General features: G+C 34.9%; 2 protein-coding genes across 2 annotated transcripts; one reads left to right on the forward strand and one right to left on the reverse strand.

Moving 5' to 3' along the window:
- Positions 1 to 1,734: 1,734 nt before the first annotated feature.
- Positions 1,735 to 4,258, reverse strand: LOC133295388 (probable pectinesterase/pectinesterase inhibitor 20). The gene is made up of 2 exons (XM_061494216.1): positions 3,256 to 4,258; positions 1,735 to 2,423 (listed from the first exon to the last, which is right to left on the reverse strand). The coding sequence occupies exons 1-2, from the start codon at positions 4,256 to 4,258 to the stop codon at positions 1,735 to 1,737; spliced, it is 1,692 nt and encodes a 563-aa protein (XP_061350200.1).
- An 18,601-nt stretch (positions 4,259 to 22,859) lies between these two features.
- On the forward strand, positions 22,860 to 26,811 carry LOC133295383 (pectinesterase-like). The gene is made up of 3 exons (XM_061494210.1): positions 22,860 to 23,700; positions 23,804 to 23,964; positions 26,117 to 26,811. Exons 1-3 carry the CDS (start codon positions 22,883 to 22,885, stop codon positions 26,809 to 26,811), a joined length of 1,674 nt encoding a protein of 557 aa, XP_061350194.1. The 5' UTR covers positions 22,860 to 22,882.
- The last annotated feature ends 1,022 nt before the right edge of the window (positions 26,812 to 27,833 follow it).

Genomic DNA, 27,833 nt, shown 5'->3' on the forward strand with positions numbered 1-27,833 from the left:
ATAAAAGTTATTTTTTTGAGAAGGCCAAATAAACGGGCTCTTAGATATGTCATTTACTGAACCTGAAACACTAGTATCACAAGTATTATATGTTTATTTGATCTTTTATAAGACAATAATGTATAATTTATTATTTTTTATATTAAAATATTTATAATTTATATTATTTTTTTTAGCTATTTGAGTATGTTTATAACTTTTCTAATATAAATTTTAAATTTACATATAATTAGCAGTTCAACTAGTGACTCACTGATTGAACCAGTGACGCGGTACCTCGACCGGATCAATGATCGGACCGGTTTTAATAACATTAGTTTAATGTATTTATAAGTTAGTATATTTGAAACCAATATATAAAAATATATTTAGACTGCAGGAATCAATATTGCAGATTTATTCAAAGACATGCATGTTTTAGTTAAAAAAAATAAAAACACATCTTTTTACTCCTTTTAAAATAGGGGAAACTATTTTTGCTAGCAGAAATAGTTTATTGGAAAAGACACAAAAAAGGGGCTCACCAAATTTTTCTCTTTCATTTTATTATAATTTTTATTTTTTTTATTTTTATGTTTGTGACAAATAAATTGTTTCTAACATGGCAGAAATAGTTTCCCATTAAAATAAAAGGAGAGTTATATTGATAATTTTTTTTATAAACTTGCAAATTACACTATGTTTTATCAATAAAATTTCACTTAAGAGTATCTTACATGTAAAACATAATATAATTTATATGAATTTATAAATACAACATTTCCTTTAAAATAATACCAAAAAGACTCAGATCATGTTATGAATTATTTATTTATTTATTTCATCGAGGAGCAAAAAAACGGTGACTTTCACGCATTTCTGAAAGGGCTTTGCTAGATGGCGTGCACAACTATACCTGGACGGCTGGACTCGGCCCGGATCACACACAACTATGGCTGATTTAATGCTTTCACATCTTTCTCTTTTTTGGTTCCCACTTTTAAGGGTTTAATACGGGGATAAAACAAAAGAAAAACAATTAAAAGGATATAATTTTGTGTTATTTTTTATCTTAATTGTTAATTTTCTTCAATCAACGGTTTGAGTTTATTGAATTTTATTATGAATTACTAATTAATTAATAAGTTTGACCAAATAAATCTTAATCGCTAATTGATGAAAATCAACAATTAGAATCTAAAATGACACAAAATTATATCATTTTAACTGACAAACGTTTTTGCCTAAAACTAATTAGTGTTCTGTATTTTTATTGATTTTATTCATTTTAATGAAATTAAAATATAATATTCTTTAATCACATGTCTTATTATGTTTCGTTTTTAAAATATAATAAATATAAAACAAAATATATACATTATATTTTGTTCCGCTCTAATCGTGATTTTGTGTGTGTATGTCGGGGATTTGTTTTCCTTAATTTGTGATATATTAATTTGAAGAATTCAGATAATTCACATAACTGGTAATCATAATTTCAATAAAAATAATTTTTTTTTTCCTATATCAAATATCAATATATTTAAGCACGGGCCTTCAATTTCATCTTAGAAGCCAATGATATCCACTGGAGAGATATGCAGAAGATTTCAATGGAAACAATTGTTATTAATTAATTTGCTTATTAAAAATCTTTAATACAGGACAACAAAGACTTATTCAATTTGTAAAACATAGAAACACATGTACTGAAACCAAAATAATTGAACAGCGTTACTCTCCATTTGAGTTTGACTATAATCCACTCAAGTATGGGACACCAGTTTGAGGAAGCCAATTATCCCCACTCAAGAAGTTAGAAACCGTGAAATTGGCAGCATCAGTAGCATTGATAATATGATAACCAGGCCATGTCACTCGGTTCGTAGTGTTTGAACCAGGTCCAGCGTTATTATATTCTGCATAGTACAAGGTACTCAACGCAAAATCACCACTCCATTCACTCCAACCAGCAGGGTTTATCAAACGATCCATGAAGGATTGCATAAAAACTGTCCTTGAATACTCCTTCCATGGTCTCCCAAGGTAGGTTCTCACGGTACCAATATTCGGAGCCAAATCATCCGCTGCTTTAATGGTAGCGTTTTGTATGGAAGTGCCTGTGTTTTGATTTGGATCAGTTCGACCTTGAGCTGTGATGGTGTTAAATTGTCCACTGAGGGGAAGGCGAGAATAGATGTTGCAGTTTTGGAAAACAACAGCAGCATTTCCAAATATGTAGTCAACTGTGCCATATATATCACATTCTCTGTAAAACTGCCTCAGAGAATGCGTATATAATGTGTCTTGATACCCTTCAAAGCTGCAGCTATAGAAGGTGGACATATCAGCTCCACTTCTTACCGCAACTGCTTGGAACTTGCTTGGTCCAGCTGTGTTCCTGAATGTTATGTTAACTGCTACGAACCCTTGAGCAACCACAGCTGCAAATCCACATCAACCATGTAAGAGGGTACTCATCAATATTGTCAATTATTTCATTTTTAAATTAGGGGAAGACACGCCTCCCTGCAAGGCTAGAGAAAACCACCAACATGTACTTATTATAGTATCAGAGCCTATATGATCAACTAGTCACGAATCAATTCTCATGCCGTGATTTATTAATAAATAATTAAATATTTTAGAGTTTCTTAGTTATAGATAGGAGGTTTTTATTATTGTCCACTTTTCAAATCTAATGAACTTTTGTGTGAGGGATATATTAGAAAAATGTAGAGTAAAATATTTTTTGGGACCTTAAAAAAAATCACGAGCCCATTTTAATCCCCTAGAAAAAAAAGTTGATTTATAGACCCTCTAAAATTCAAAATAGATCCAGTTAGTTAAAATTGTGATTCCTTTAAAATTCAAAAAAGACTAGTGTAATTAGTTCCTCAAAATGACTAACATATGTCTATTTTAAATTTTAAAGTGATCCTGAATCTATTTTTTTTCTCTAAAAAATTAAATTAGGACTCATGATATTTGTTGGGAATTCAAAAAATACTTTATTCAAAAATATAATATAAAATTATTATCGTGACCTTCACCTAAAAACTTAATGTGATATTATATATTAGCTACCAAAGAGGGAAGGTGAGAATCAGACCCAAGTCACTTTTAGCATGAACAAAAGGTTCGACCAGCTATGCCAATAGCAATTATTAAATATTTTGTATATAAATCTTCATGCCATAAGGACATCATATCAACCATATTTAGGGTGATTAATAGTATATAATATATGTATGTGCATATATTACTTGTGCTTACCAAATGTTGCTGAGTTGAATGTTGTAGAATTGTCGCCAACACTGTGATTGCCAGTGATAATTGTCTGATTAATTCCATCTCCAACTAGCATCAAGTACTTCTTGGTTTTGTCAATGGATACATACTCTTGATACACACCTTGAGTTATAAAAATCAAGAAGTATCCATTACTAGCAGCTGTGTTGTTTGGTGCAGCAGCTATAGCGGCATTGATAGTGGTGAAGTTTCCGGTTCCATCCTGACTAACAACCACAATGTCACTTACCACAACACTGCCTGCTTGAAGCAGTTTTCTCCCATGACGTCTATTTCTAGCGGAATCATAAATAGCACGTACTCGGTTTGACATCTGCAACGGTAAACGGCCATTATGGAAATCCAAATGTCTCCCATTTTGTGGCCATGAAGTCATGATTTTCTTCTTAGGCACCCAACCCTTTAGGAACAGAGCCAAAGTGACACTGTGAAGCTTGGTGTCATCGGAGAGCGTAGACGACACGTCGTTCTTCACGGTTGGATCAGAGGTTGTAGTCTGTAGGCCATCTAAACATGTCTGTTGATTAGTCAAAACGGCACTGAGATAGGTTTCAAAATCTTCAGCTTGAGAAGTGGGAAGAAGACCACTAGCTTGATTAGCCGTGGCATAGGTGTTTGTTAAGTATTCTAAATTTAGTTCAGCAAGGAATTTGCAATCTTCAAGAGCGCCAATTGTGGATTGAGACAAAGACAAGCTACCTTGAAGATATGAGTCCACTAAGTTCAAGAACTTACGGGACTGGGACAATGACTTTCTAACAGAAATGCGGCCATAGTCGAAGATGTTGCCATTTTGGTTAGCAAGCACGGTTTTGCAATAAGTAGGATCAACAGTGGACCCGCAAATGGTTGCTGGTGGAACAATGGAGGATGAAGGGTCATCAGCTATGGATAATGATGCCAAAACCAAGAAAGAAAGAAGATAGGAAAGAGAGAACGTAAGAATTGAGAAGTGCTTTAAAGCCATTTGGATAATGGATGAACGAATTAGGGTTGTTGTAGTTACAAGGATGAGCATGAGATGCATGTTAGCTAGTCGGGCTTATATATAGAGGCCGAAAATTTTGTCTCATTGGGAATGAAAGCGTTGAATATAGCAAGTCAACTAGAAGGAATTTGACTTTGCAACCTTGATGTTGATGCCGTGGCTACCATGAACATGTCCAATTGGCCATTATTAAATATTTGATTAGGTGTGAGGAACTAACTAAGTTTAATGTAAACGTGCTTGTAAGCAAATATTCCTAATTGGGATTATATTTATTTGTCTACTTGCGGTTATAAGGTTAGTTTGGTATATGTCTGATAGTCGTGGAATGCGTTTGTCAACGGCCGGGTTGGTTCCCAGCAATCACAAGACAGAGAAATGCGATAAGAAAAATGATAACGACACGAACCTGGATGCTATTTGACATGGATCTAATATCGTTTTCTTGTCGTTATGTCTGACAAAAACATAAATGTGATGGGAGTGAGATACCATACCATAATGTCTGAGAAATAGCTTACTTTCTAAGTTTTCTAGGCGTATTTTTTTTTACGGTGAGGTATATTGAATATTTTACTAAGTATACATTCTACAAATTAACTACTGTCTTCATAAAATTCATGACAATAAACATGGGAATCGAACTCAGGTTTTCTTTCCATTACTTAGCCTATTTTACCAACTAAGTTAGGTCCATTGGATATGTACTTACTCTACATTTTAGCCATTATTATCTGGGTATCTAACGACGGTAATTTATTAGAGATTAATAATTAAATAACGGCTGTATCCAAAAAAAATTATTAAATAATGGATACACTTCAATAAATTATAACCATCAGATGCACGAGGATCAATGGTTGAGATGATGAGTAAGATTTCTTATTCTTACACACATATATATAAGGGAAGGTTATACTTATTACCATTTTAGCCTTACTATTCTTACTATCTAATTGATTACCATTTGATCAATTTAAAATAAATGGTTGAAAAATGAAAAAAAATTAATTATCATTGATTTCAAATTTATTTAACGGTAACCAATTAGGTAGTAAGGCTAAAGTGATAGTCTGCAATGCACCGACACGCTACTTTTTTAAAAAAGAACGTGTCGAACACGTGTCCGACACGGACACACTTTGACACGTTTTGACAGGTGTCCAACACGCAGTCAACAATTTGGGACACGCGGTCAATGTTGTGACACATTTTTTCGACACGCAGTTAACTTTTTCCGACACGCGGTCAACGCTTCGACACGTTTTCTTTTTCTTTTCTTTTTTAGTCTTAATTTTATTTTATTAACTAAATATAAATAAATAATTTATAAATAAATTTTTTTTTCTGTTAAGAAATTTGACATGAAAAATTAACAAAGTACGAAAAATTATTTTTTTTTATATTTATGTTATGAAATTTGAATATTTGATTGATTATATGACTTATTATGGACTGTTATATATATTACATATAAATTATATTATATATATTAAATTTTTTATTTAATATCAAAATGTGTCCCAACGTGTCGAAATATGACATTTTTTAAAATTAACGTGTCGGCGTGTCGTATTGTGTCTCGTGTCCCGTGTCGGTGTCGGTGTATCATAGGTGGTAGTAAGTATAACCAGTCATATATATAAAAAGAGACAAGATTCTTTGACACCGGTGTCAAAATAAAAAGTTGACCACAAATCTTAATCGTTGATTTTCTACAATCTAACAATTATAATTTATTTGAAATTAATAATTAATTAATAAATATGATCTAATAAATTATAACAGTTAGATTCACGAAATCAACGGTTAAGATTAATGTCAAAATAAAATGTTTGACACTGACACTGGTATAATTTGTTTTTGTTTTTTTAAGGTGGTATAATTTGTTTGTGCCACTGTATATATTGTTTGAGATGTTCATCATACAAAAGTAGGATGATTCACGAAGGCTGAGTGCGCAAATAAGTGAATAATATGCATAAAAGAAGGATTAAAGTGTAAATATCTTGAGAAATGAAATTATTAGAAGAAACTCCTAACCACCATAATATATAAAGATTTAGTTTACAACAATAAAGTCACAAAGAATAATGTGGTTTCGTTACTCTTATGAAGATGATTAAAAAACTTATTGTAAATATCCAATATTAAGGAATTCAACTAACAAATAGGAAACTACGACAGCTGCAGAGTACGACCATCCCCGCGCTTTTAACGTACTTGAAAAGATACGTATCTTTTTTGTCCTTTTTTTTTTTTTTTGAAGCCAATTGGTAATTAGTTAATTTCCCTAGCATAGATGCGAATGATTAATTAAGAATGCTCGCCCATTTGCATGCAATGGCGTGTAATTGATGGCTAGTCCCCTCAGTTGAATAACTTGACGGTATATCAACTTTATGTCCTAGTCTAATATCTTCTTCTCGTCAAAACGCGTCTTGTGAATGAGCAGCAGTTTTAGATAATCCCATATATTGGTTTCGTGAATGCAACTCAAAAGTGCTGGAATAACGCGCGCTCACATCTTTGTTTCATTGAGTACCTAATTTCAATTAGGCATCATTTTCTTTGTTTTCCTCTCCCTTCCTCTCTTTCTCTCTTCCACTTTTCTCACCTTTCGTGACGGAGTTTGCCCCATTGTAGCCAAGATATTGAAATATTCATAAAATTAAAATAAAATGTGCTAGCTGGTTGACAAAATACGTAACTGAAGCCCAATTTACGTGTTTGTTTTGTGAGAGAAAATTGTGTGCAACTTTGTTTTGTATTTGGTTAGAGATTAAATCTAAAGAATTTTATTTTTGAAAGGAGGCGTGTTAACTAATTTTTGGAATACATATGAGGAGGATGACCTCTAAGTATTAGTCAAAGTCATGCACATAAAGAGCTCAAGTCTCCTTTAAATATAAAAAACACTTTACGTATAAAAGTTTAACACATGAATTCTATCTACTTGAGCTTTTTTTATTCCCAGTTAATAGCTTTAAAAATAAGCAAGCACGGCCCGGATAAATCGGGCGAGTAAGTATCACTACCAATGCACTATGCATTCCAGTCAAGTGCAGAATGACGACGATAGATATATTCAATATTTTCCTCTTTGCAAGTTGGAAGCAAATCTGCCATGAAGTTCGCACACGAACGCGTGCTAGGGTACGAGAATAGCAGGGATCGGTGGAACCTTTTAAAAGTAATGTGCAAATAATACATAATGTAAGACAAATTTTACATTAACCACAATTACCATACAATTCATGAACCATAGAGTTCGTTTTAATTTGTACATTAGTTCCAAAGTAAGGATTAAATCTAACCCACCCAAAATATCTAATAGCATCTTTTGAAGAATGAATTAGATTTGTCCGGGAGAACTATCGTGACTTATTCATAGCACGTAGGCACGACATTCTACTCAATATTAGGATTCATGAATCACGAGTTCGATTGCCACTAATGCATGTATTCCTTTTTCTATTCAAATACTTAAAGCTCCAATATTATAAAAAAAAAACTGTTTTAAGATAATGTAGTTGGTATCCAGCCTGTAGAAAGCAGATATGCTTAAAATTTTCAACGACGGTGATAGGCTGGTAGGTACTCAAACTATTCGAACACATCCACATGCCGTACCTTTTGTCTTATGGTATAAATCAAGCTTTTTACTAGATGATATCTGAGCAGTCATTCCTCATGGAGAGCCAATGTTATGATAATTATTGGATGGATGCTCGAGATGTGACTATAAAGAAAGAGAATTAAAAAACAGAGGGAATTTTTATTTTAAAGAATGACCGTACGGCCAGTATCGTCTTTGGGAGGGGTTTAAATACTTAATCCTGAGTCCCGTCTTGAATTGAATTAGTCGCAAAGCGATGAACATATTAAAATATCTCCAAAAAACAAAAAAGGAATAATTGTATTGCCTCCTTACGATAATGTAATATAGAGAGACAGAGAGAGAGACAGAGAGAGGTAAGATTCTTTGACACCAGTGTCAAATTTGAAATTTGACATCTCATCTTAGAGTCATTAGATTAAAAAAGATCAATGGTGTCACATGCTTACAAATCAGAGTCGTCGTTGATCTTTTTGATCTAATGGCTCTCAGATGAGGTGTCAAAATTGACACTGGGGTCAAAAGATCCTACCTCATATATATATTGGCACAGATCCTTTCACACCGGTGTTAATTTTTAAAATTTGACATCAAATCCTAACCGTTGATTTCTGTCAATCAATGGTTATCATTTATTGGGAATTAATAATTAATTAATGAGTTTGATTGGCAGAAACTATAACCATTGATTGACAGAAATCTACGGTTAGAATTTGGTGTCAAATTTCAAAGTTTGACACCGGTGTGAAAGGATCCCGCCCCTATATATATATATATAACATTATCCATAAAAAGCAGTAGACGATTAAAAGAAAAAATAAAATAAAATAAAATAAAAAGTATTAAAATAAAATAAAAATAAAGATATCTAGGGGTACAAAAAAGAATAAGAAAGTAAGAAATAAAAAATACAAGGAATATAGGGGAAAAAAAGAAAAAGAAATACATAGATAAATAAATAAGAGAGAAAAGATTGAAAGAAAAAATAAAATAAAAGAAAAGAAGGAAAAAAAGAAAGTGGGGGAGATAAAGAGTGAAAGGACTAGAAAGGTGCAATATGGAACATAGGAATAAAAATGGTTTTAACCATCCACCATCTTTATAGATTTTCTCCAATCCGTCCTTAGACACATCGTTCGTCAATCTATATCTCACTTCATCAAGTCTTGTTTTAGTACCTTCCCTCAAGTAAATTTCGGTCTACCTCTACCTCTTTTTTTGTGTGGAAATAATAGGAAATTAAAACAAAAACACAACAAAAAGAAACTAGGCACAAAGCCTAGACCAGTGAACACCTATAGTGTCACCATACAGACTATCAATACAACCTGACGGTGGACAATCAAATTCCTGAATTACCCAAGAGAAACTATAAGAGTAAGAGGCTAGAAAGTCCGCTACTCTATTTCCTTCACGGTGAATGTGAGACATATAAATCTGCCAATCTCGCTGCATCAAATTTCGAATACGATTCACCAAATTAGCCGCAGGGTAATCATGGTGGCACCCATTTGTAATGAGCTGTTGAGCTGAAAGAGAATCTCCTTCGAGCCAAACTTGCCTAAAACCTCTATCCCAAGCTAGCTCCAAACCAACGAAGCAAGCCCATAACTCATCATGCAAAACTGTACCTGAGCCTAAATTTTTACAGAATCCGACGATCCAAGTTCCTGAGGCATCGCGAAAAACTCCTCCACACCCAGTCCTAGTACCATTAGCATCACATGCACCATCAACATTAAGCTTAACCCAATCCACAGGAGGACAACACCAAGCAACCAATCTCTCTATTCGATTCCTTGGTTGATTGCCCGTTCCAAAAACAGGGTTAGCTGCAAGAGCGACACTATCTCTGAAACCAATTGCTGAACGGATAAGTGAATAAGCATTCTGGCGATCACCTTCAAAAACCCAAGAATTCCTACATTTCCAAATTTTTCAGGCTAAGATTCCAAATACAAGAGGCCAGTCCGACCCCATCCCCCAATCCTTTGAGCTGTCTAAATTAGAAATGATCCAATTGTGCAAGTTGAGGTTGAAAAATTCACGCTGATTTATATGAGGCATTATCATGCACCATACTTCCTTTGATTGTGGACAGTCGCGAATAGTATGAAGGATAGTTTCACTAGACTGATTACATCTAGGACACAGATCTGAAAGAGCCATATGGCGGCGGAGTCTACAAACATTAGTCATCAGCTTCTCCCCTACCATTAACCAAAGAAAAAAGCGAATTCTTTTTGGCCCCTGCCATCTCCAAACACTTTCCCAAGGAAACTGTTGGATTGTAGTATCTTTGATGGCTAATATTGCATATGCTGACTTAACAGTAAACTTGCCATCTGTCGTTCCATTCCAAATTAAATGATCCTGGCCATCTTGACTAGAAGGAGGAAGAAAATTCATAAATCGATGCAGCACAGAATCTGGAAGCAATTGTCGAAGAGAATTCCATTTCCATTGCCCCAATTCATCCACGTAGTCCACCACCTTCTGAAGAGTATCACTAATAGAAAACTGAGAACCTGCATATGAGATCAAAGGACCACAATCGGGCAGCCAGCTATCAAGCCAGAACATAGTGGACTGACCATTGCCTAACTGCACCCGACTATGATCCATTACAATATTCCAATGACGCGTAATTCCCTTCCAAAGCTGGGAGCTGCTGTTTGGAGCATGAATAATTGGTGTCATGTCTGCCTCCACATTGTACTTAGCACGTAAGAACTTTGACCACAAGGCATCTGGATGAGCTACGAGATTGAACCCAACCTTCATGGTAAATGCTGAGTTCATTTCCCTCATACTCCGCAGTCCAAGGCCTCCATTTTTTTTATCCATGCAAATCTGCTTCCAGGCCACAAGATGAGAACGTCTAGAGTGTGGAGATGAACCCCAAACAAAATTTCGAATCTTCCTATCAATCTCTTCACAGGTGACTTGCGGTAATGAACACACCTGCATTGGATATGATGGGATTGCTAATAACACTGCTTTAGATAATGTAACACGACCTGCTAGAGATAGACTGGCATGATTCCAAGCAGCAATTCTAGAATTCATTCGATCCAAAACATAAGAGAAAGATGACCGACCCACTCGCTTATGATGCAAAGGAATTCCCAAGTATCTTCCAAGATCCGCAGTCAAAGAAAAACCAAGAAGCCCACTAAGATGGTTTGCTTGAGTATGACCCACATTCTGAGAAAAGAAAACTCTAGTCTTACTATGATTGACTTTTTGACCAGATGAATCACAAAATATATGTAAGGCCTGTTGAATTATTAACACTTGCTCCTGAGAAGCTTCTGCAAACAAAAGGAGATCGTCAGCAAAAAATAAGTGGGAAATTTGTGGAGCTCCCCTTTTAATCCTCACTGGCTTCCACCTCCTGTGATCCACTGCCTGAGAAATGAGATGGGCTAGTCTTTCCATGCAGAGGACAAAAAGATAAGGAGAAAGAGGATCTCCTTGTCTTAAGCCTCTAGTTGGCCGAAATTCTTTAGTACAAGCCCCATTCCAAAGAACATTCATAGTGCAAGATGAAACACACAACATAATTAGTCTTATCAAATTTTCAGGAAGCCCTACATCATATAGGGTATCCTGAAGGAAATTCCAACTGATCCTATCGTATGCTTTCTCAAGATCAACCTTGATCGCCATCCAACCTTTAGATCCTCTCTTTTTCCTCATTGAATGGATTAGCTCTTGAGCAATTATGACATTATCCGTACCTTGTCTACCTCTGATAAAACTGCACTGATTAGGCATCACCAGCTTGTCCATCTGCAATTTTAAACGGTTAGCAACAATTTTTGTTACCGTTTTATAAATAACATTACACAAACTAATCGGACGAAAATCCTTGAAAGTATGAGGATTCTCAAGTTTAGGAATCAAGCAAAGAAGAGTCCGATTCACTTCTTCTATACGACTAGGATCATTGAAGACTCCCTTAATGAAATTACAAACAGAGCTCTCCACTACATCCCATTGGCTTTGAAAAAATATGCTATGAAGACCATCAACACCAGGCGCTTTAAAAGGACCCATTGAGAACACTACTCTTTTAATCTCTTGACTACTAGGGCAGCTCTCAAGAGCCATCATAACTCTCCTTTCTATTTCTGGGAATTTGTTCCTAATGGGAAAATTAGGCCGGAGAGGAATATCTTCCTTATATAAATTATCATAGTATTCCACTGTTATACTCATGAGAAGAGAAGGGTCAGCAATCCAATCCCCGACATCATTTTGAAGGGCATCAATCCTATTCCTCCTACGCCTGGCAACTGTTGCTGAATGGAAGAATTTAGTATTACGGTCACCAAACCGAATCCAGTCAGTTCTAGATCTTTGGTACCATGTAATCTCTTCTCTAAGATAAATAGTATTTAACTGTTGCCAGATCTCTTTCTGCAGCCTCTCCAGAGCATGACAAGGATGTTGACTTAAGCTATAATCAATTCCACGGAGGCGAGAATGAAGATTATTTTTTAACTTCTCCTCCTCCTTGTAACAATCCTTATGCCAGGATGTGGCTTTCTCTCGAAAGTTTTCACTAGATGCTTTCCAATTGTGACCACCTGCCCAGCACCTCTTCACTAGATCAGAGAAAGAATTATGAGTCAACCAAGCCGCTAGAAAACGAAAAGGACGAGCCCCTCCATTACTAAAATTTGGTTGTCCATCCCAAAGAAGGATTGGACGATGATCAGAGTTATAAAAAGGAAGGTGAGAGATAACTCTGTTCGGAAATGACATGTTCCAGCTTTGATTTACACAAGCACGATCAAGTCTCTCCAAAAGATTACCTCTTCTCCAAGTAAAACTCGGACCTTGGTGCCCCAGATCACTAAGATGACAAGACATAAGACAATCTTGAAAATCCTGCATCCTACAAGGAGGGTCTACCTCTACCTCTCTTTGTATCAAACTCTTGGTAACAAAGTTTTGTTCCTACGGGAGCATCTAGGGGCCTTTTCATTATGTGCCCAAATCACCTCTATCTATGTTCTCTTATCTTTTCAGCCATCGATACCACTTCTTCTTTTCATTGAATATCTTCATTTCTTATATATATTATCCATCCTCGTATAACCATACATCTACCTTAATATATTCATTTCCGCTACTCCTATTTTTGACAATTTTCAATTGATAAAGTGCAAAAAGTAGAAATATGTGTTGGTACTGCTCTGTTAAGTCAGCATGGATTGAACACTCATGTTCAGGCCCCAACTCGCCTTTGAGATTCAGCCACATTTTATACAATTGGTCCAGCATACCTCTCAGTTGGTCCAACATACTTCACAACAACGCTGAGAGGTATGCTGGACGACTGTGTAAAAGAGCTGGACCTCAACAGCAAATTGAGACATAAACATGAGTGTTCAATCCATACTTACTTAAAAAGAGCAGCACCAACACAGACTTTTTTTTTTTTTTGGTAAGCGCACCAACACAGACTTCTACTATTTGTACTTTATCAATTGAAAATTGTCAAAAAGCATAAATTTGTAGTCCCATTAAGGTTCCAATATATTACAAAAGCCACACATCAAGAGACTACTCTTTTGTTGGTTAGATAAATATTTTTTTCAGAACCTTTAATAAAATAAGTTAACAGATCTATTGATTATTGGTTGGTTTAATTGTTCATATAATTTATCTTATCCACTAATCTCCTTTTTATATTTAATTGAATTATGCTCAAACTCAGGCTAATTTTTCTTCTTGGGAGTATTACTCTTTTTGTATATTTTGTACTACGAAATCTCCTAGTCGTAGTATTATTCATTTAAAAATAAATCACTCGCACATACATACATATAATTAATATACTAATACTAGTATTCACCAAAATATAGTAATAATAAAAATATCCAAAAATGTTTTAAACTATATTTTTTAAACTAGATTTTCTATACAAAAAGATAGTTTCGTATCAAAAATGGTATATTGAGTGTGTATTTAAATTATATTATTTTTTAAAAAAATGATTAAAGATTCTTTTAAATGTTTTTAAATTGTTTTTTAAAATTAAAGTAATCTCAAACAGCGCGTGTCTAAAAACTTACTTGATTCTAATATTAGATATTAAATCATAACTATGCCGACTCAATTCATATTGCTAATCCCGTAAAGATAGTGGTGAAAAATTCGAATATGAATCTTTTATATAAACCTTCATACAAAATTAAAATATTTTACTCCAAAAATAAAGAGACAGAAAAATAACAAAAAGTGTCTGATTTTGAAAATTGACTTTGTCTAGACATTAGGCTATATAGACTTCGTGATGCATGCGATGTTAAGCCAGAGAAATATTTAAATGTGTTGAGGAATGTGAATGATTGAGTGAAAAAAATTGAATTGACTAAATGGGTACTATATAAGTGGTAGGACTCATGTACCTAATGTCTTAAGCTTTTGGGTTTGATTGTAATGTTCCAACCGTACTTAATATCGTTGCTCACTTGGCTCATAGTTGACGGTCTCTTCCCGTTATGATCTCCCCCTGTATGGCCCAACAATTGGCATCAAAGCTAATTGTGAATTGACCTGTGGTGATCTGAGTATGTTTTGATGTGGGAAATCAGGGTCTTGATTAGGGGTGTAAATGGGTCAGGCTTTGGCCTTGCTGGCCTAAATCTATATAAAAAACCTATCTGGCCTATTAAAGGCTTCGTTTATAAGTCAAGTCTGGCCAATAATTAAAAATTATAAAGTCTGATATGGCCTACAGGCCTTATAGGCCTCCAAATAAAGATGCTAAGCAAGGAAAATAATTGTACAGAGCAAAGGAAGTTCCATTCATGCATGCATTTACATTTCTCATAAGAAATAAAAAATGACAAATAAGAAAGAGTCAATATAATACCGCAGCTCTAGCATGTATATCAGAAAGGAATAGAGTCAAAGAAATGAGGAAAATAAGAAAGAAATACAATTACTTTAAAATATATTTTATTATATTATATTATTTTAAAAAATTAAATAGGTCAGCCTATGAAGCTTTAGGCCAGGCTTGACAAAGTTGGTCTATGGCCTATTTGTTAAAAATGTTTTCCTATAAATCTAATCCTACTCTATTTTTTAGAAAGGCTAGGCCAGGCCAGGCATTTACACCCTTAGTCTTGATGAGTGTACCTAAGCATTGATGAAAGAGCCAATGATTGAAGAAAAGCCAAGCATTAATGAACCCCATGAAAACTCGAAAAACCCCATGAATAGTCGTAGAAGTTTCTCCTTGAGGGGGAAAGAACGTAGGCCTATGACTCACACTTGAGGGAAAGATGTTGAGAAATCCAAGTGTGAATGATTGAATGAAAAAATTTCACATTGGTTAAGAATGGACTTAAGTAAGAATAATATAAGTGGAAGGACTCATGCACCTAATGCCTTAGGATTTTGGATTTAAATGTAGTGTTTCAAATATATTTAATGTTATTACTCACTTAATCTATGATTAATGATCTTTCCCTGCCATGACATCCCCTAGCACGGCCCAACATTGTGGTCATGAACAAATCCATTGCCTTTTTTGTTTTGCCAACGAAAACAAAAGTCCGTGGTCTCGACGCGACTATTGACGTTGATCACAATCCATAAGCAAATGGGCGCATGGGTTTTCCTGGGCCAATTAAGGATATGGACCCTGAAACTAAATAATACTGGCCCACAAACCCAAAAGAAGGTAACGAAGTTCATCAGCCTGTGCTAGTGGTCCATGGAAACTGATCACGACTATACACGCATCTGGTGCAGTCGCATGCAGTGGGAGGCAAAAGTGCTGCTCCCAGTAATCATTACTCATTACTAACAATTGCTACTGGTCCACAAATTTTAAACATACTGGTTCAATTTAAGCATAGTCTCAAATCACAAGTAGAAAACATGTATTTGTGCTACCTATATACTGTTCTCTCAGGTTATTGTACTGGGGCCATTATAGCATTTTCAATGGCGAATAACAAATCAATGAAGTGATGAACTGTAATTTGTAATTAGGGGTGTCAAAACGGGTTGACACGACACGAATACATCAACACAAATACGACACGAATTTTTATTCGTGTCAAAATCTTCAACATTAACACGACACGAATTTTTTGCGGGTTGACACGACACGACACGAATAGTACACGCAAAATAGGGGATCAAAACGGTAATTGACAAAAGAATTTAAAAAAATGGGTCAAAATTTAAAAAAAAACAATAAAAATAATAACAAAATAAAAAATTAAAAAAATAATTAAAAAAATATGGGTCAACACCAACATGAATATATCAACACGAACATACACGAATTTTTACGTGTCATTTTTTCAACACGAATACGGCACGATTTTTTTTTATATATCAACCTGAACACAAATTTTTGTATCGTGTGTGAGTCGACCCACATGTCATAAGATACATTGACACCCTTAACTGTAATATATCTTTTAGTATATGTTACAAATCAATGGCGCTTAGCCGATCTACAGATTTCAAGCTACGCACAGATCCGCTATGTAAATTGAGCACATTCGCCCTTTATTGAGCAAATCAAATCATATGGGTTTTGGGATCAAACTCCTTTTTTCTATATTTTTATATTAAATCATCAATTGCACATGTCAAATTATTTTGATTAAACTTTGGGAGAAATTCAAAAACCTACCTCTAATTTTGCTTTAAATCATTTACATCCTTATATATATTTTTAATCACTTATCTCCTCTATTTTTTTACCATTCAAAATTCATCCTTAACAATAGAAATATGTGGAAAAAAAAAACCAAACATATGTGAATCAAAAAAAAAAAAAAATAGACTGCAGACAAAAATAAAATCAAATATATTGGAAACTCACAACAGTGATTTCATTTTCTTCTATTTTTTGTCTTATTTTTTCTTCTATTTCTTTTTTTATCTTCAGTCTATTTTCTTATTTTTGATTTTCACTATTTTAATATTTTTTAATTTTAGTCTTTTATGTTAGTGTTGTAAATTTTTAACATATGGTCTCATTTTTTTTCCTCACTGTATTTTTTCTTTTTTATTTAGACAAATTTTTTTCTTATTGTTTTTCTATTTCTTTTTTGTCTTCAGACTATTCTCTTATTTTATTTTTTTATTATTATATTTTTGTCTTTTTTGTTATTGTTATAAGTTTTCAACATATTTGATCTTATATATTTGATTTTTTTTCTTTTTTTATTATTTTTATTTTATTATTTTTTATAAATTTTATAAGTTTCCAATATATTTGGTCTTATTTCTTTTTGTTTTGTCCTCAATCTATTCTCTTATTTTAGAAGGGTAAAATAGGCATGTTAGTTTAGTTTCTAATAATATTAAGGATGAATTTGGATGGAAAAAAAACCATAAAAATATAAGTAATTAAAAAAAAGATAAAATTATAAGAGAATTTTTGAACTTTTCCATTAAACTTTGTATAAAATTCGCCTTTTCAACTGACTTTAATAATAAGAAGGCGAAAAATGCCGTCTATCAAAATAAAAAAAAGAAGGCGAAAAATGCCAGCTCCTCTAGTCAAAGGAAAAAAATGCATTGCAAAAGGTATTGGCCTTTCTGCCCCTCATAATTGGAGCACAAAATTAACCTGAAGCAATATTGCAGCTTTTAACTAGTCCTACAAATATTAACAAGAGATGTCAAATAATTGGTACTTTAAAGGGATGGATTTTGAACATGTGAGTGTGCGTAATTTTTAAATTCTACTTTTGAGAAACTTATTAATACTGGAGCCAAAATGATTAAGGGTCTCGCACATAGTACATGATCTTAGAGCCAAAATAATTAAGGGTCTCGCACATAATAACGCATTCGATCCTCGAGAGTTCAATTAATCGAGGCAGCATTTAACCTAGTCAGTATGAGGTCCGTGTCACATTATGACGAGCTAAATTTAAAAAAGTCAAAGTAACATGCTGTCTCTGCAGGAGCTCATTTTGGGAATATTTCAAAAAAGTCAAAGTAACATGTACCTATTCTTTTGTCAAAAAAAAAAAAAAATGCGATACAGATAAAATTAAGTATAAAAGTGAAGGCACTGTGAGCTGTGAAGGTGTTATTTTTGGGTATTATAAAAGTTACGTTGTACGAAAAGTGAGTTTGTAATGTTATAGAAATTTATTTTTTGTACTTCAATTTTTTTTTATTCAAAAGATGAGGGTCCCACAAAATGATGTTTATGTAAGAAATTTTTATTTTTTCCTGTCGCCCGTGTTTTTTTTTTACCATATTTGATAAATGGTTCATATGTTGTACGAGAGAAAATATTTTATGTCGTAGACAATGTAATGGAGTTCATTATTTACAAAAAAAAAAGAAAAAAAGATATCACGATTTTCGATGGATCTATTAAAAATAAAACTATTCTTATGTTTTTTCCTTTGATAAATAATATAAGGGTTTTATAAGAGTTATGTCGTAGGAAGAATGATTATGTAATATTATAGAGATTCGTTTTGCGTGCCTTTGTTTTTTTTGCTTCAAAAAGTGCAGGTCCCACATAATATTGACTTGAAAAAGGGTATTCTAATATATTATAGAATTGTAAATAATCTGTACAAAGGGTTCTCTATTTATAGAGAATATTTGACCTACTTTTAACCTAATGAGCTTGGCCTAATACAACAAAGGGCTTGGCCCAATACAACAATAAATGACTAAATAATAACTAAATCAATATTATTTACAACACTCCCCCTCAAGCTGAAGAATAGATATTTATCATTCCCAGCTTGCTAGTAAGTTCTTGAAATCTGTCTGAAGGAAGCCCCTTTGTTAATAGATCAGCTAATTGACGCCCAGTGGGAATGTATGGAGTGGTAATCAACCCGCTATCAAGTTTCTCTTTGATGAAATGGCGGTCAACCTCAATATGTTTAGTCCGATCATGTTGAACTGGATTATGAGCTATACAAATAGCGGACTTATTATCACATAGCAGCTTCATAGGTCCCTCACATTTTATTTTGAGATCATCAAGTACAATTTTCAGCCACAGTAACTCACAAATGCCTTGAGCCATAGCTCGAAATTCAGCTTCTGCACTTGATCTGGCAACCACATCTTGTTTCTTACTTCTCCATGTCACCAAGTTACCGCAGAGAAACATGCAATAACCAGTGGTAGAACGACGGTCAGTCACGGATCCAGCATAATCAGCATCTGTGTAGACTTCTAAAGATAGATTGCCATCACGTCGGAATAACAATCCTTTACCAGGAGTACCTTTAAGATACTGAAGAATTCTCTCTACTTCCTACATGTGTTTTTCTTTTGGATCGTGCATAAACTGACTGACAACACTAACAGCATAAGCTAGGTCTGGTCTAGTATGGGCCAGATATATCAATTTCCCAACTAGCCGTTGATATTGTCCTTTATCAACTGGAGGACTCTCTTCTTCATAGCTCATCTTGTGATTCTGCTCAATAGGAGTATTAGATGGTTTACACCCGAGCTTTCCTGCTTCTTTGAGAAGATCAAGAACATATTTCCTCTGGCTGATAAAAATTCCTTTGCTTGAATGAGCTACTTCTATCCCTAGGAAATATCTCAGTTTCCCAAGGTCTTTGATTTCAAACTCAGAGGCAAGCCGTGTTTGCAGAATCTGTCTCTCCACAAAATCATCACCTGTGATAATAATATCATCAACATATACAAGGAGCACAGTAAGCTTCCCATTTTGGGAGTGCTTGAAGAAAAGAGTGTGATCTCCTTGGCTCTGTCTGTATCCTAAGGTCATCATAACCTTAGTAAATCTTCCAAACCAAGCACGAGGTGACTGCTTCAATCCATACAAAGCCTTTTTTAATCTACAAACTTTATTTCCCCCCTTCACAGAATCAAAACCAGGTGGGATTTCCATGTAGACTTCTTCTTCTAACTCACCATTGAGGAAAGCATTTTTCACATCAAATTGATTTATATCCCAATTGTAATGGGCAGCAAGGGATAACAAGATTCTCACTGTATTCATCTTTGCAACTGGAGCAAAGGTTTCTTCATAATCAATGCCATAGGTTTGAGTGTAACCTTTGGCCACTAATCGAGCCTTATATCTCTCAAGAGTGCCATCAGAATTATATTTCAGGGCATAAACCCATCTGCACCCTACTGCTTTCTTTCCGTTGGGTCTATCAATAACCTCCCATGTTTTATTTTTCTCCAAAGCATTCATCTCCTCTTGCATGGCTTGAGCCCAATTCCTATCTTTCAAGGCTTCATGTACTGATTTTGGGATTGCAATAGAATCTAGTGCTGAAACAAAGCTTTTGTGCTGCACAGAAAGATTAGCAGAGGAAACAAAGTGGGAGATAGGGTATTGAGTACAAGAGGGACATGAGGAACAAGTTTTCTTGTGACAAGATCTTTTTCCTTTTCTAAGAGCAATAGGTAAGTCATCAGAAGTAGAAGCAATGGGTAAGTCATTAGAGATATCAGAAGAAATAGACAAATCATGAGAGGGAATAATATTAGAATCAGAAACAGGAGATTCAGGAGACTCAGAAGAAATAGGAGATTCAGGACTTACCAGTGGTTCAGACGATTGAGGTTGCTGGTGAGACAGTATGAGTTGTATCTCAGGTGTATTTGAAGGTTCTGACACACCAGGAGCAGACACACTAGGAAGAGAGAAGATTGATCCAGACTCAAAGAAGGAAGGGGACGAGTCTTCTGAAGAACTATTCTCCCCCTGACGATGAGGACCCAGGAAATAAGATTCAGATTCTTGAAAGGTGACATCCATAGAAACAAAAAATTTCCGACTTGGTGGATGATAACACTTGTACCCTTTTTTATAAGGGTTATAACCAAGGAAGACACACTTAAGAGCCCTAGGATCCAACTTACTCCGATGTTGTTTATGAACATGGACAAAGGCAACACATCCAAACACTCTTGGTGGAAGGCTTTGCAATATGGGAACAGAAGGAAAGAAGGAAGTCATGGAATGAATAGGACTGATATTGTTAAGGACCCGTGAAGGTAAACAGTTGATCAAAAAAGTTGCAGCTAATACTGCTTCTCCCCAATAAGAACTAGGAACAGATGTATGAAAAAGTAATGCTCTAGCAACTTCAAGAAGGTGACGATTTTTCCTTTCAGCAACCCCGTTTTGTTGAGGGGTATCAACACATGTGAGCTCATGAATCATACCTCTGTCTGAAATGAATTGTGACAGGCTTTGATTGACGTACTCAGTACCATTATCAGATCTGAGTCTTTTAATACCCTTACCAAACTGAGTCTCAACCATGTGATGAAACCGAATAAATATCTCTGGTACTTCAGACTTGTCTTTCATCAAGTATATCCATGTTATCCGAGTACAATTGTCAATAAAAGAAACAAACCTCCTAGCACCTGAAACACTGTGCACTTTAGAAGGGCCCCAAACATCAGAATGGATAAGAGAAAAAGGTTCCCTGCTTTTAATAGTGCTAGAAGGAAATGACACTCGATGGTGTTTTGCAAATTCACAAACATCACAATGAAAGGTCTCAACTGACTTATTGAGAAACAGAGAGGGGAACATAGACTTCAAAAGACTAAATGGTGAATGCCCGAGACGCTTGTGATGGAGCCAAATCATAGACTCTGCAGTAGAAGGATGACGTGTCATTAATAACTGATTTTTGCTAGCATGGTCTGGAAGGAGATGATACAACCCATCCTGTTCATTAGCAACTCCAATTGTCTTCTTCGTGGTAAGATCTTGAATAAGACAATGAGAAGGAAAAAATATGATAGAACAATTCAAATCAGTTGTAAGTTTTTGAGTGGAGATAAGATTAGTAGAAAGCTGAGGAACATAAAGAACATTTTTAAGAAACAAGGAAGGTTGAATTTGAATGTTACCAGAACCAATAACTGATTTATGGGATCCATCAGCTACGGATATAGTATGACTACCAACAGTAGGATGATAAGAACAAAACAACTCAGTACGACAAGCCATATGATCAGTTGCACCAGAATCCAAAATCCATGAGGTTTTAAAATCAGTGCAAGAAGCAAGAAGAGATATAGAACGTGTGCTCTTACCAGATAAGATCGAAGAACTATCATGCTCGGCCATTCTTTAACAAAAAAAGTTAACAACCAGCGATAAAATCAACCAAACAGAATATCAAATGACCTCTGATCAGAAAAATAATTACAGATCCAGACAGAAGACGAGAAGAATGGTGGTGGTCCGGTCCAAAAACACGGCCGCACGCGCCGGAGAAAGGAGCTGCGCGTGGGATTCACTCGCCGGGAAAGGGGCGGCGCGTGAGAGCGCGTGGATGGGCTTCGCCGGCTGAGATTTTTCTGGTGTGCTAGTCCGGTGAGCGCGCACCTGTCTGTGGGTGGTCGCGGTTGAAAAGTCGCCGGAAAGTGGCGGAGGAACACTGCGTAGAATGATAGATCGTAGGAAAAATAAGGTCAACAATGGTCCCCTTGGTCCAAAAGGTCCCCAGAAAAATTTTCCGGTAGCGGCAAGAGGCAAAGAAATTAGGGTTTTGTTAAAAAGAAGATAATATGTGCAGAAGCAAAGCCCTCAGATCGAGAGCTCTGATACCAACTTGAAAAAAGGTATTCTAATATATTATAGAATTGTAAATAATCTGTACAAAGGGTTCTCTATTTATAGAGAATATTTGACCTACTTTTAACCTAATGGGCTTGGCCCAATACAACAAAGGGCTTGGCCCAATACAACAATAAATGACTAAATAAAAACTAAATCAATATTATTTACAACATATTGTGTGTGTAAGAAACTTTTTTGTGTCATGTGATATGATAGATGCAAACTCCATAATATAAATGTTCTCCTCTTGTGAGATCTACAGAGAAATATCCCCACTATATTTTACAGGACCCAACCAGTCTATTTATCCGCTGCTGCACAATCACATTTACACAGTAATTCAGCTGCTATCACTTAAACTCTCCTTCTCTCTACCATGAATAGCCTCAGAAGAAGAGCACCCTTTCTGGCTCTTATATTCATTCTGACCCTGCTTTCTGCACTACTCTTTTTGGGAACCCATATCACAGCAACAAGAGCACCAGAAAAACACCTCCATTTCCAAAAGCATATACAAATAGCCCACTCTACATGCCAAGGAACACTCTACCCAGACCTATGTGTCTCAACCCTTGCCACATTCCCAGATCTTACCTCAAAATCTGTCCCACAAATTATCTCCTCCGTGGTCAACCACACCGTGTACGAGGTAAAATCATCATCCAACAACTGTAGCGGCCTAAGAAAGAAGCTCAAAAATCTGAACCCACTTGAACAGAGAGCCCTCGACGACTGTCTGAAACTGTTAGATGACACCACTTTGGAGCTCAAAACCACCATTTCTGATCTCTCCAAAAGCACAATAGGTTCCAATCAACACCATGACTTGCAGACTCTGCTAAGCGGCGCAATGACCAACTTGTACACGTGCCTCGATGGTTTTGCTTACAGCAAAAAAAAGGTGAGAGACAGAATCCAGGACAAGTTGCTTCAGATATCACAGCATGTTAGTAACTCCTTGGCCATGCTAAAGAAAGTGCCTGGAATAAACAAAACATCCAAAACTGAAGCTTTTCCCGAATATGGAAAGATGAAAAGTGGTTTCCCCTCGTGGGTTTCCTCCAAAGACCGAAATATCCTCCAAGCTACTGTAAATGAAACCAAGTTTGATCTTGTTGTTTCCAAAGATGGCACTGGCAATTTCACCACCATAGGGGAAGCACTAAATGTGGCTCCGAACTCCAGCACAACCAGGTTACTTATATTATATATATACATTTTATTAATGCCAAGTATTCGATTAATTTTGTTAAAAACATATTTAATTAATTGTAGTGTTAATTATGTGTGATAATAGGTTTGTGATACACATAAAGGCTGGGGCATACTTTGAGAATGTGGAAGTGATTAGGAAGAAGAGCAATTTAATGTTTGTTGGAGATGGGATTGGAAAAACGGTAATGAAAGGCAGTAGGAATGTTGTGGATGGGTGGACCACTTTCCAATCAGCTACTTTCGGTAAGTCTTTCTATTTTCTTCTGCTACTATGTTGGATTAGTTAGCTTACTTCACTATAGCCTATGAAAGGAAAAACAAAAAGAAAAAAAAAATTTGGGGTAGGCTCTAATAAGTGAGATTTAGTAGCTAGATAGCTTACTAGGGTATGATAAATTTTAGTATGAGACGGTGTGGCTTTCAAGTTAAAGACAAAGAAAAGTCATTTGAAAATGTTAGGAAAAAGACAACAAAAACGGCAACTTTATAATGAGCCCACACCTTCGCTCACGGATGATTAATAAATTTTGGTTAGTGGATTTTTAGTCAAAAAACATAATGTAGGGAAACATATTTTAAATGGTTTGAACAGACACGGGCTACATTGGGTTTCTCAAGGCATCTTGCAGTTCCAGAATTGAATTGAAAAATAGCTCTCTAGAGGAAGCAGAGACAAGGCCCTCTCCTTAATCCTCTTGAAATTCATATAGCACACGCTGGTGTCGGTTGATTGACAAGTGGCTATGAATATTATTATTACAGCATGTAGTTGGTTGGTGGGTAGATTCTTGTCTTGGCCAATAAAAAGGTGAAATGCTCTACCTTTTATCATGTGAGACACTGTCTCTCGAGCTCAACTTCAACTTGGTTTTGAATGTTGGAATAGAACCAAAAAAAGTTAAAAAGATAAAAGGCTTTTCCCTTCTAACATCTTCGAGGATTATACTTCCCGTGATTGAACATAATGCTGAAAAATGATAGGTGGTGGATCCATGCATATATGTTTTATATTCAAGTGTCAATTTAAAGCTTCACGCCTTAAATTTCCCCATCCAATCACAAGCAAGGATGTATATATAGACTATAGTGGTGGATAAGGACATACATTATATGTTCGGATTCTTATTAATTATTTGAGATTAAACTGTAAGAAATTCCTTTCTAAGTTTTTAAATCTAGCATGAATAACAAAAAGCCTTTCAGGCTTTCATCATACCGGAAATGTGACACCATCATCTAACCACAAACAACAAACAAAAAACAAAAACCAAAATTTAAAATTATTTTCAAATGTCTGCCACTTTGTTGCTATAGGTGAGCTGATTTATGTCTTAAACTACTCTAGTAAGCTATCATGCTGTGAATATGTGATGCTATCAACTATTGATAATGACAAACTCATGATAGTATTATTGGATACAATAAATTGCTGGTTAGATTCTAAACTGCATGTTTATCTTCGTCATCAAGTGTATATGTGTCGTCAATTATTCCTCTTTTATGAAACGACTTGGAAGACTCTAATTTTGTGTTTTTTAGTGTTCTGTTTAGTTCTGCTATTAATTTGCAATCTAATTATAACATCAATTGCACTATAATGCATCCTCTCAAATCAATCCGTTAGATAATGTACCTCAATTACAATGAAATTAGCATATATATATATATATATATATAAATCAAATGTCTTATTTCTCGTCTCAGTGATAAACCTAGATTTGGGATATCCTGCCGACAGCTTTTTTGTTGAATTTTCATCTGAGTTACAGAGTGCCGACACCATCTGTAATAAAGACAAAAACAAAATGCGCATGATGTTAGTCCTTAGCTTAACATCATTTAAATTTGTATTTTCAAGAAAGAAGAGTTACCTTTGAGTTGGGTCAAAGGATAGGGTCCACTTGTCCAAACCCAACTAAAGGAGGAGAATTGTATTCTGGGTCTGCACAATACTCATAACCCAATTACTTTTCAGTGTCATTAGGCCCACTTTACCTGTTACTTCTTTTATGCTCTGCCTTTTACTCTTCCTTTTTGCTTTAAACAAATAAAAAAGATGCTCTTATTTTTGGAGAACATTGAAAAAACAAAAACGGAGTAAAGAAAACTTTATGATCTTTATTTATTCATGGGATAAACAAAGTGGATTACTTTTCTTACGTAGTATGAGAGAAGTTCTCTCATGTTAAGAGACAAATAAAGTGGGTCTTATCAATTTTTTTTTTAAAAAAAAAAAAAACCCATTTTTTTTGAAGTGAGAGTAATATGAGAGATCAATCTCATGCAAAATAAGAGTATGATTTCCATAAACAAATTGGGCCTAGAATAAAGTAAACATTTTTTTTATTGTCGAAAATCTCATTCTAACAGGTTTGTTAATTGTGACACATTTCAGCTGTGGTAGGAGAAGGATTCATAGCGAAGGGTATAACCTTTGAGAACTCAGCAGGACCAGACAAACACCAAGCCGTGGCACTGAGAAGTGGTGCTGATTTCTCAGCCTTCTACCAATGCAGCTTTGTTGGGTACCAGGACACTCTCTATGTCCATTCCTTGCGCCAATTCTATCGTGAATGCGACATTTATGGCACTGTAGACTTCATTTTTGGCAATGCAGCAGTGGTTTTCCAAAACTGTAACTTGTACGCACGCAAGCCAAATGAAAATCAGAAGAATTTGTTCACTGCACAAGGCAGAGAGGACCCTAACCAAAACACTGGCATATCCATCTTGAACTGCAAGATTGCAGCTGCTGCAGATTTAATCCCTGTTAAATCTTCATTCAAGAACTACCTGGGTCGTCCTTGGAAATTGTATTCAAGGACAGTTTATCTGAAATCTTACATGGAGGATCTGATAGACCCAGCAGGGTGGTTGGAATGGAATGACACGTTTGCTTTGGATACACTGTATTATGGAGAGTACATGAATAGGGGTCCAGGTTCAAACACAAGTGGTAGAGTTAAGTGGCCAGGTTATAGGGTCATCAACAGTTCCACCGAGGCAAGCCAGTTCACGGTAGGGCAGTTTATACAAGGCAATGACTGGTTGAACTCCACCGGCATTCCTTTCTTCTCTAATTTGAGTTAAAGAGTCACGATTATTGGGTGGGTAGAACTGGTCAGTACAAGTACCCCCACTCATTGTCTATTTGAAAACGTTTACATTATGAAAAATAATAATTATTTTTAAATTATTTCAAAAGAATTATTAACAAAGAGAGATATAATTTATAAAAATTATTAAAGATCTATCACTTACAAACTTAAGTTATTGAGTTGAATTGATTGTTTATTATGGTATAACAACCAAGATAAACATAGAGTCATGAGTTTGATTCTTATTGTACTTACATTCTAGTGAAATTAAGTCAGCACAAGGTAGAACCAAAAAATAGGCCTCTACGTAAGGGATATCTTAAAAAAATATAATATAAAATCATTGAAGATTCATATTATTTACAAACTTAAATTTTTAGATGAAATAATTGTTTATTATCGTCATTAGACCCCGTACCTACACCTAGAGGTGTAAATGAATCAAAATCATAAGCTTAACTTGATCTTACATAGTATATCAAGTAAAATAAAATACGCTCTAATTTTAAAAAAGCTCAATAAGAAAACACTATAAGAACACTTTTATAAGCATGGCCTACAAACTTACATACTACTTATATTATATTATTTATTTTAATTAAAATAAAATCATTATTTTATTATTATTTTTTAATTCTTAGAGTAAATATCCTTTTTGGTTCTCAGCAAATTTTACAATGCCCATTTTAGTCCCTAGCAAATAAAAAGGCTTGTCGTGGTCCTTAAAAAATTCAAAATGGATCCATTTTAGTCCTTTTAGGGACTAATATGGATCTTTTTGAATTTGTGAAGGACCACGATTTCAACTAAATGAGTCCATTTTGAATTTCTTAGGGATCACGATGGGCCTTTTTATTTGCTAGGGACTAAAACGGATATCGTGAAATTTGCTGAGAATCAGAAAGAATATTTACTCTAATTCTTAATAAGAATTGAAGATCTAATAGACTTAAATATACTAATAGCTAGGCTTTTGATTTTTAATATATGTTAGACTAAACCTATAATTTAGTT

The sequence above is a fragment of the Gastrolobium bilobum genome, unplaced genomic scaffold (assembly GCF_033153095.1).
Source record: "Gastrolobium bilobum isolate Gb01-03AN ecotype WA unplaced genomic scaffold, APGP_CSIRO_Gbil_v1 utg10243, whole genome shotgun sequence".
NCBI classification, from domain to species: domain Eukaryota; kingdom Viridiplantae; phylum Streptophyta; class Magnoliopsida; order Fabales; family Fabaceae; genus Gastrolobium; species Gastrolobium bilobum.

Excerpts from the sequence above, each read along its gene's own strand:
- LOC133295388 (XM_061494216.1), bottom strand. The coding sequence starts at position 4,258 with ATGGCTTTAAAGCACTTCTCAATTCTTACGTTCTCTCTTTCCTATCTT. Across the intron at positions 2,424-3,255 it reads ATTCAACTCAGCAACATTTG|CTGTGGTTGCTCAAGGGTTC; the intron begins GTAAGCACAAGT and ends GTGGATTTGCAG.
- LOC133295383 (XM_061494210.1), top strand. The coding sequence starts at position 22,883 with ATGAATAGCCTCAGAAGAAGAGCACCCTTTCTGGCTCTTATATTCATT. Across the intron at positions 23,701-23,803 it reads CCGAACTCCAGCACAACCAG|GTTTGTGATACACATAAAGG; the intron begins GTTACTTATATT and ends GTGTGATAATAG. Across the intron at positions 23,965-26,116 it reads TTTCCAATCAGCTACTTTCG|CTGTGGTAGGAGAAGGATTC; the intron begins GTAAGTCTTTCT and ends GACACATTTCAG.